Consider the following 10,940-nt stretch of genomic DNA (forward strand, 5'->3'; position numbering starts at 1 on the left):
TACATGCTGCTGCTGATTGGGCTGACATGTTTGACACACCCACCAAACAAGAGAAAACGTATCTCAAACCCTGTTGCACACCATTTCCAGGAAACATGTCGTTCAAACCGGAAACCGTAGCAAAACGGTGCACACCGGTTTGAGCTTGCCCCAGTTGTGGTGCAGTTCTCCTGCTTAAAGATCTGTTTTAACGACAGTCACCTGTTTTTGCCTGCAGGACACCACTGTAAAAAATTGTCACCCCTTTCAACTTAAAAACGTAAGTTTTGTGGCTGCCTTAAAATTTTAAGTTAAATCAACTTGAAAGTACAAGTCATTTCAACTCACTAATTTAAATCGTGCCTAGTGCTGAATTGTTTTATTGAAATTCATTTGACTTTACATTTGCTGTTTCAACTTAAGTTCAAATTTTTTTACATGAATTTTCTAGTTATGATAATGTAAACTTTATTTTAGATCCAGATAAAAAAATATACTACACCATTTGTGAAATTCCTCCGCGGTTTAGTTAGTTCGCTGTATAGTCTGCCCGTGTCTCCTTGTTTGATGTTGCACTGCGATGTCTCATGTTTCAAACATGAGTCTAATGTCTAGATTTGCTGAATATTTTTTTTTTCTTGGAAAGGACTCTGATATTAAATTCATGTACAAATTTGACTCCTGCGCATGAATCCATGTTCAGAGATTTGGCCGGTTAGTGCCAAAAAGCTACAACTTAAAATGTTAAGTTCACTCAACTAAATTGGGCTCTTTGAATTTCAGTAACATTAAACTGACTTAAAAAATCAAGTTGAATCTAGTATAACTTATAAAAAAAAAAGTTGAAATTGCTTAAATTATTTTTATGAGTTAAAGTAACTTAAAAACATAAGCTGTCATGGCCTTTTCATCATATCATTTTTTACAGTGCACCCCCCTTTTTCTTATTACAGGAATACAGGTGGTGTGCATGAAGGGTACTCTGTTGAATTACCAGAATTATACTCTGCAAAATTCATGCCTCAAGCCTGCAACAGCAGGTCACCTAGTTAGCTGCTAGTTTGGGCTTGTTTTTGGTCATGTTACACTACACACTGACTCATATGAAAGTGAGTGACATGCATTCCAGGAGTCACTGATCAGAATGAACATGAAGTGGTAGAAAACCTTAATGGAAAACTGTGGGTTTCTTGTGTATTTCCCTATTTTATATTCTCCTTTTATTTATTTATTTATGAGTAGAAGAAATTTACTAACTATCATTAAGATAATTATATTATTCATCAATAATTATTATATTCTTCATAAGTCATTGTACTTATCAATAATTAATTGCCCTTTTCACCCATTTATCCATGTTATGATTTTAATCATTTATTATTTTAAGTGGCTGTGTTTTTTTTTTTTGAGAGGTGACTAAAGGTCTGACACATATCAGGACTAACCGTATTTACTCCTTTACCGTGGCATCTTCCAAAGAACAGATATGCAGTTGTGCTGTACTTTGTTTATTGATCTTGTGTAATCTTCAATTCCAGAGAGAGGATTAGTTTCGATTTCTTTGTAATTGTATGTACACTACTGGTCAATAATTGGGGGCCAGTCTCTAATACTCAACAAGGCTGCATTTATTTGATCAAAAAAGCAGTAAAAAACGTAATTTTGGGGAAATATTTTTGTGATATTTTTTTTTTACATTTATCATATATATATATATATATATATATATATATATAATTTTAAAATGTATTTTATTCCTGTGATTTTTTCCCCCAGCAATCATTACTTCAGTGTCACGTGATCCTTCAGAAATAACCGTAATATGCTGTTTTTTGGTGCTCATGAAACATTTCTTATTATTATCAATGTTGATAACAGGCTGAGCTGCTTTATATTTCAGGATTCTTTGATGACTAGAAAAGTGAAATGGAAATCTTTGATCAACTTTTTGCATTTTTGCTGAATAAGAGAATAAACATATAAAAATCTAGTAGGCTATACCCATATTATGTTCATTCTCCATGTTTTCCCCATTTATGCTGTAATCCTTTTTCCATTTTGTAAAAAAATTACAATATTAAATTACAAAATTTTTCAGCTTTGTAATTACAATACTGTTAATAACTTGCAATATTCCTGTAAAATGCAATATTTGTTGCATTTTTCATGTCTAAACTGTCATGTCTTATCACATATGTTCATGTGAACACAGGATGTTTGTTAAGTTCAGCTTGAATTCGTCTTCAGAGTCTGTCTGACCAGAGGAGAGAATCCGCCCTGCTAGTAACAGTCATTGCACTTTTATATCTAATCTTCACTATAAACGAGCACCACGTCTACTACTGTCTGTCTACAATGTAAGTGTCCAATTTGAATAGTTCTCTTATGTTACGACAAGCCACTTGCTGTCACTCTACCAATTCTGTCAGTTTTCCTTCAGCAAGAAAAAAGACCGTTAAAAAAGCAAAGAAAAAAAAAAAACTTGATTTAGCTGTCTTTAGTCTGCATTAACCTGTATTAAAACAGGGGAACTGAAATTTGCCTACAGTGAAAAAGGGGAACAAAAGATGCCAGGACATTTTTTATGACAAGTACACAAACTTCTTGCCTATAAATCACTCTTGGCATGAACATAACACACCTACATAATGAATATAAATACCAAATGTTGAATGTGTTTGCCATAACCTTTTAGGCTAGTCTTTCTTATATTATTGCACATCTTTGGGAAGCTGCCAAATTTAGTTTACAGGCACTTTTATCCAGGAGTATAATCTTTTATAATCTTATAATCTCTAATAATGTCTTTCCTGTTGATTCATAGTTTAGAGATCACATATCTTGAAAAAATCAAAATGATTTTTCTTTGTTCAAAAGAACATATATTCATATAATGTTATTAGGAATGTAATGCAGTTCCATTTAGGTACTTAATTTAAATGAATTATATTACAAATCTGTATGGATTTTTTTTTCAATTGAAAAACTATTTTATTTTTTTTTTAGGCTTTCCTCTTAAGTTGTTGTTTCTTTAACTATGATGTTAATAATGCAGATATTTTGATCAACGTAGTATATTTGTGTACTGAGGAAGTGTGTATTATTTTAAAGTGTGGAGGTCACACAGAAAGGTTTGGCTGCAATAGGATGACTGAAACTCAGATGGCTGAAAGCCAGCAATACGTACCCAGCAGTGAAGTCTTGGATTGTTATCTTTACAACAATGTATAAGTTAGACAGATCAGCCCATGCCTTTTGCCTCCAGAAAAGTACAATATATGACCAACCAATGGAGTGTTTGTATGGAGGAGGCTACAAGGCTACTTTAGACCATGTAATGAGTTTAAAGGGTAGCTGCTTTTGCATTTTTGCTGTAGATAGCGGGCCTCAAGTCAGCAGTTAATTATTGGGTGGATATAGAAATTGCAAAATATGCAAAATATACTCATGCAGTGCATGGTTACATGCACTCATAAAACATTATAGACTATTTTGTGCAGTTATAATAATTCTTAATATTTTGGCTGGTCTTTAATTAGTTTTCTCTTATTTGCTGAGCCTGGATCTGCTGTTGCAGTTTGATTTCATTTAAGGATGCAAAAGTAAAGTAAAAAGTAGAAATGCTTCATGGTGTCTTAGCATGTTCAGATTTGAACTTAAAACTAAAGTAATATGTACTGTAAGATTTGGAGTATTCTAAGAATTTCCCCTTTGCTCAGGGATCGAAGTGAAGCAGTTAATGTATAACAGTGTGATTGTCCTCTGGACGTTCAACCTCATAATTCTCCATACATATCTTGAAAATTGTTTCTTGACCAATAAGCTGGCCTTGAGCCACTCCCTGCATTAGATATAAGAGTTTGAGGGAACGACAGTCATCCCACCTTTTGAGTTTCCAACCCCTCAACTCTCTGTCCTCTCTCACTCTGACGGCTGTGTTGTCCAGAGATGCTGAACTCCAAGAAAACCGTGAAGTCTTTCAGCAGTCACTCCTCCGTAAGTGTGAGCAGGAACAGGAGGACCCCCCTCACTCGTTCAGGGATGGTTTCGAGAGACGGTTGGGGCTCCAGTCCAGCCATATGCTCACCAATTACAGCTGTAAAGGTCAATGAAAGTCTTCTGGCACCTCTGAACTTGGAGATTGACCCGAACATCCAGGCCATCAGGACTCAGGAGAAAGAGGAAATCAAGACACTCAACAACCGCTTTGCTTCATTCATTGATAAAGTAGGTTATCTCCTTTTTCATCCTGTCTTTATTTTAACATTTTGTGCGGACATTACTTTTCACATCAAATGAAATGTATTGTGTTTGGACCTGCAAGTGTGGCTCATATGCTGGTGTGAGGAAGTGATGTGATTGTGATAACAGTAGGCCCAGTTCTATCAGTGTCATATTTTATCAGGACCACCACTTGACTGACTAACCTGAAGGGACAATGTCCACCCTCTGTCATAAACACACCTTTGTCGCTTTTTGGGCAATATCAGTTTACTACCTGGTGCAATGGCCACTCCCTTATACATGCTTTTATAGAAACTCACCTATCAGAGCACACACAACTAGCTTTGAACTTACATAATCTGTTCAATAAAGCACAGAGAGACTTTTGCACATTAAGAAGCATTTAAAAACTCATTAGTAAAAATGCACAAAATTAGCGTAGAAACAATTTTCACTCAAAAATTGCAAAATGTAAATTTCACAAACAATTACAAAGAAACAAAAAGTAACAGACTGAAAAAGTATATATATATATATATATATATATATATATATCATGTTGATCTTGAGTACCTATTGAGTAGTATAGCATCGTTCATAGCTCCAAAGAGTCTTTAGTTGCATCATATTTATAAAAGAAAAATACAGCTTTCCGATTCTCTCCGAAAACAACCGAGCTCCTGGAGGCGCGCCGTGGGCGGAGCTAAAGATTGACGAGCACTTGAGCTCCCACTGCCAACAAAACACAGACATTTGTGACCCTGGACCACAAAACCAGTCATAAGGATACATTTTTCGAAATTGAGATTTATACATCACCTGAAATCTGAATAAATAAGCTTTCCATTGATATATGGTTTGTTAGAATTGGACAATATTTGGCCGATATACAACTGTTTGAAAATCTGGAATTTTAGGGTGCAAAAAAATCTAAATACTGAGAAAATCGCCTTTAAAGTTGTCCAAATGAAGTTCTTAGCGATGCATATTACTAATCAAAAATTAAGTTTTGATATATTTACAGTAGGACATTTACAAAATATCTTCATGGAACATGATCTTTACTTAATGTCCTAATGATTTTTGGCATAAAATAAAAATCAATCATTTTGACCCATACAATGTATTTTTGGCTATTGCTATAAATATACCCAAGCGACTTAAGACTGGTTTTGTGGTCCAGGGTCACATTTGATGCAGTTTCACTTACAGTCTGCAGTTCTGAATCATGAAGGGGATCCTTTATAGCTGGGACCGCTCCATCCTTCAGTATCAAACAATGTGCTAATCCAGCATGGAACTGGGCCTTGTTTATAAAACGTTAGTCAACAAACACGCTTGTGAAACTGCGTTGCTGCTCCGGAAAAACAAACTGCATCCAATGTTTACATAACATTGAGTTATTTAGGAAGCTGAACAAAGTTATCTTTCCCTTACAACCAAAAACACACTTCTTTGGAGACATTCTTCCCAAGCGAGTCCTGTGCAGCACTGCTGAATGAAGCACGTTGATTGGCGAGCTCTTGCTCTGGTCTATGCATGCACGGGCGCGCTCTTCCGGGAGAAATGCCCATATAAGGAGTTCCACCCTCGTTTACGTCATGAAGGGCCACGATCGAAAAAAACTCTCCAAACTTGTACGAACCCGGAAGTAAGATTTTTAGCACAGAAATACTCCGTTATACGTCCAAATTGTTTTTTAAAAATTTGTCCATGCTTAGCATGAGAATCCAACTCTTTAACAGTGTAAACTGTAACTCTGAATGCATGAAACAGCATTGCACCCCCTCTTTAATGTACTTAAATTGTGCACCAGACACTAGGAATATATAAGTATCAGAACAGGACTCGGTATCGGCAGATACTCAGTATTCAATGACTCGGGCCACAAAAAACCTGATCGGGACATCGCTAATTATTATTATTTTTTTGTATAATATATTCCAATGATCTTTATTTTGTTTAAAACGTACGTTTTTTGTTTTTTTTTTCTTCAGTGTGCAGGACTATTTAAGTGAACTGCTAAATTTTCAATAAAATTTCAAAGATTTCAATTATTTAAAAATTGTATTTAAATAATAGCATTATTATTTTTAATATTGCTATCTAGAAATATACTTACAGTATATAAACTTAGTCAGAGTGGCACAAAATGTAATTTATTTAATAATGAAAATGAGGCTGAGGGATAAAATGCAGTGTTTTTAATAGAGTAGTACTCTTTTTAACAACATTGCAATTATTCAGCTGCCAATATATTTCCAAAAAAAAAAAAATTAGTAGACAAAAATTAGGACCTTTATACAGTAATGGCTTGGACATTGGTCCCTCACAGCCTTGTTTTCATCCATGTTATATTCAATATGGCATCTCAATTTTATTCAAAAAATTAAAGTAATGAAAAACATTAATGTCCATGTAATCGGACGACTATCTATACACATGTATGCATTATCATTTACCATAAGAAAATGTTGCTTTCTTTTTTTTCGCACTCTTCTTGTTTTTCCCCAGGTGCGCTTCCTGGAACAGCAGAACAAGATGCTGGAGACTAGGTGGTCTCTCCTGCAGGAACAGACGAGCCGCCAAACCAGCATTGATATTATGTTTGAGTCCTACATTGCTAACCTGCGCAGACAGCTGGATGGTCTAGGCAATGAGAAAGTGCGTCTGGAGTCTGGCCTGCGGGACATGGGCAGCCTGGTAGAAGACTTCAAGAGCAAGTGAGATCACTGGAAACGTCTGCACAGTGTCTTAAATCTTGCATGCTTGTAAACTAAAGTGTTTAAGGACGTTCCACACACACATTCCAACAAACTTTGTACATCCCTCCTCAGGTATGAAGATGAAATTAACAAACGGAGTGACTCTGACAACGAATTTGTGCTCCTTAAAAAGGTCAGCACATAATGTAAAAGCACACACAGATCATGTACTTTTAAAAACTGATTATAATGACATTATTAGATATATATTTTTCACTGTGCCTATGTTAGGATGCTGACAGTGCGTATCTGAATAAAGTGAAGCTGGAATGTAAATTGGACAGCCTAACAGATGAGATCAACTTCCTTTGGCAGATTTACGAGGCGGTACCATCACTCCCTTCACATTTCAAATAAATCTTTTAATATAGTTATGTAATTCACTTTGCAGATAGAATTTATTGTGTTAATTGATAGTAAAACATAGCTCTTAAGCACTTATAACTCTTATGGTGTGTAAGCAATGTAAACCCCTTAAAAAAACAGTGGTAAATGGAGGCATGAACAGGACTGTTCACAATAATTCTTGTTCCATGTGTACAGGAGCTCCGTGAGCTCCAGACTCAGATAAAGGACACATCAGTTGTTGTAGAGATGGACAACAGCAGAAACCTGGACATGGACGCCATTGTAGCTGAAGTTCGTGCTCAGTATGAGAAGATTGCCAACCGCAACCGTGCTGAAGCAGAGAGCTGGTACCAACAAAAGGTTACTTAACTTTCTTGCATTGCATGTTTAAACGTGCTTATTTGCTTGCATTGTAATATTCAAGCTTTTCGAAAGATGCTCAAATTAATTGTAAATGTGAGTTCATGTGTATGGGTCTTTATGTGAATGTTCGTGTGTGCTATAAAATATTAGTATGAAGAAATGCAGTTGACGGTAACCAAACATGGGGATGACCTGAAAAGCTCAAAGGCTGAAATCGCAGAGTACAATCGAAGAATTGCACGTTTACACTCTGAGATGGAACTTGTTAAGGGACAGGTAAGAAGTTTATTTAACACTATTGCCTTCTATAGTTGATTTGAACTCATTTCTCATAATTACTCATAATTAATTAACTTTACGTAGTTATTGAACTGAACTAATCAACACTGAACTGACTTGAGCTGATTAATAATGACTCTATTGTCTAAAGCTGCTTTACAGCAGAATCTGAATGTCATATTTGAAGCCTGCATCACTGATTCTGTTATTTTAGTTTTTATTACTGTGAAGCTGCTTTGAAACAGTCTATTGTATAAAGTGCTGTATAAATAAAGGTGACAATTTGACTATTTAACTGTCAAAAACAACAACATCAAAAAATGTGTCAAAATGTCAGTAAACAATGCGCAGCATACTTAAAGCTTGATTATTTTTGGTGACATCTGACAAGAACAAAGCGACCATTCTTTCAGTAAATCTAGGTAAAGTGTATTATATGTGAGTTGATCTGAGATGATCTCAATTAATCCCAGTTGATCTTAAGTTATATGTCAGAGTGTGGGAAGTATGTAATCTTTTGTCTCGTCTCATTTTAGCATTTAAACCACGAGGCACAGATCAAAGAGGCAGAAGAACGAGGTGAACTAGCTGTGAAAGATGCAAAACTGCGTCTGCAGGAGCTGGAAGCAGCTCTTCTCAGAGCTAAACAGGATATGGCTCGTCAGGTGCGTTAGTACCAGTCACTGATGAACATAAAACTGGCTCTGGACATTGAGATTGCCACCTATAGGAAACTCCTGGAAGGAGAAGAGAGCAGGTGGGTGCAGCTTCAGACTTGAGTGCTTGTTTATTGAAACAGAATAGAGAATTACAATGGATTCCTAAGGAAGTCATGTATTTATTGTGTTCCTTCGCAGACTGTATGGTTCATTCCAGACTCTCACCATCTCTAAACCACACAGTGAGTTACTTTATTCATATAAAGCATCTCTTTTTATACACATATATGCTTTTTGAAGTATTTCACACCATATATGTATGCATATATGTAAGGTGCAGCTTTTGTGAAAGTGCTCTGATATCGTTTTTCTTAGCCTTGAACTACGACCTTGAAAGCAGCCACCTTACAAGTGTTTCATCCCAAAGTTCTGGGAAAGATGTTCAGAAAACAGGCCTGGTTAAGCAGGAAGTTAAGGGTGACAGTGCTAGCAGCCTCACCAGCAGCACTGCCACCATCACCAAAAGCACAAAGTCCACCATCATCACCACCAGTGAGACAGGGAAGAAACTCGTAGCTATGGAGGGAAGTGTGCAAGTGATGGATAAGTCTGTAGACAAACTAGAGGAGGATGTTTTTGAATGACGGAAGAACAGATGGATTGTGTTGTGCACAGGGCCCAGGATCAGGTTTTTATAGGTTGGCCTCCACCCCCTCCCCTGGGCTCCATGAGCATGTCTAGTTTAAACTGATCAAACTGAATTACAATGCATTGCTTTAAAAATATAGGATATTTATACGGCCCTGTGACAAACCCATATATTCTCTTCTACAGTATTTTGTACCCTATAACTAAAAATGACTAAATGTCTGTCACTGTGAGCACTGTCAGAAAGTACGAGAAACATCTTTTGTGCACTTTTCTGATTACTATTGAGGCCTATATTCAAATAAAGTCAATACATGCAAAACATCAGTTTTCGACATTGAATTTTTAAGACTTTATCATTTCTTTACATAGGTGCAAGAAATAAACATTTTGTTCCAAATATGTAGGAATTTTATCTGAATATAATGCTGCTTTATCTACCATTTTTAACGTAAGAGTAAGTGCGGCAGTTTGTAACTTTGTGCAAAGGTTCCAGTAACATTTGCTTCCAGTTATTTTACTTGTACAAAAACAGTTTGTTATGCGGTTATAAATTGCAAACTGGTATTTTGTTATTAAATTGTTTTCACTCATTATTATAATCATAAATACACTGGTTTGTAGCACAAATAGTTTTACCATTTATGGTGACACTTTGTTAGTTATTTACCTATAGCAGCTAATGAATGGGAAGTTTTGCACATTCACAGAAAATAGCTTACTTCTGTGTTGCAAAGAGTCTGCTTGACAGTCAATAAAAATGCAGCATAGAAACGAAGACGTCAGGATTGCACCCATCCCTCCAGATGACTTGTTTAAAAAAAAAAAAAATTGATGCATGGTAACAAAGCAACTTTCTTTGAGCTTTCACTTTTCTGCTGTTCTGCATTTTACTTCGAAGTTGCCTGTTTGAATGTAATCCTTCATTGCACTTCCATTCTGAGCCAACAGGAGGGGTTGTGCACAGAAAAGAAAAGTTTAACTTAAAGGTGACATATCATGAAAATCTGACTTTTCCAGGTTTTAAGTGCTATAATCAGGTCCCCCGTGCATCTACCAACCAAGGAAACGTGAAAAAGATTAACCCAGTAACTTTGTTTTGGTAAGCCTTTTTCTGCAAGCGTCTGAGAAAACGAGCGTGTCAGATTTCGCTCCCTTGGTGACGTGGCAAAGGGATCTCATTATAATATTACCGCTCCTTAATCTGTAAGTTTACACCCACGGCGCCATCATTTGATTTCGCAAGCGACAACGGTGTACCAGCTCTAATGCCATGGCAAAAGTTTGAGCAAAACATACTAACTGGTCTGCCTTTGGCTGCACAGACGAGCACAGAACACTATTTAGAGGAGACAAGAGAGCAGTGGATTTATTGATTTGTTTAATGTATATTGCTGCTGCCACACAGATCTAAAATAAACATGCGATTTATTTCCCAGCTGTTTATCTTCACAGACATAACTGACTGTTTTTGTAACTCATGTGTGTTTTTAACGTAAACGTGTGAATGAGAACTTAGTTTAGTATTCACATGCTGTGACAGCCGCTTTCTGTCCGTGTGCTTCGGATGTGTGCTCTCAGAAAACCGTATATCAGAAGTTTAAACACATATGGTTTAAAACGCATGATTTCAGCTCGATAAACATGATAATCAGAACCAAAACAGATGTTTTTA

At 36.2% G+C, this 10,940-nt stretch overlaps 1 protein-coding gene across 1 annotated transcript; it reads left to right on the plus strand.

Moving 5' to 3' along the window:
• The first annotated feature begins 230 nt into the window (after positions 1-230).
• LOC107673467 (keratin, type II cytoskeletal 8) lies at positions 231-9,555 on the plus strand. The gene is given in 10 exon segments (XM_074186956.1): positions 231-259; positions 3,926-4,206; positions 6,718-6,926; positions 7,041-7,101; positions 7,200-7,295; positions 7,512-7,676; positions 7,830-7,955; positions 8,495-8,715; positions 8,816-8,859; positions 8,993-9,555. Coding segments are annotated over 9 exon segments (1,470 nt in total). The 5' UTR covers positions 231-259; positions 3,926-3,927; the 3' UTR covers positions 9,262-9,555.
• Positions 9,556-10,940: the final 1,385 nt, after the last annotated feature.

This window comes from Sinocyclocheilus anshuiensis, unplaced genomic scaffold, assembly GCF_001515605.1.
Source record: "Sinocyclocheilus anshuiensis isolate Anshui unplaced genomic scaffold, SAMN03320099.WGS_v1.1 scaffold44, whole genome shotgun sequence".
Lineage (NCBI taxonomy): Eukaryota > Metazoa > Chordata > Actinopteri > Cypriniformes > Cyprinidae > Sinocyclocheilus > Sinocyclocheilus anshuiensis.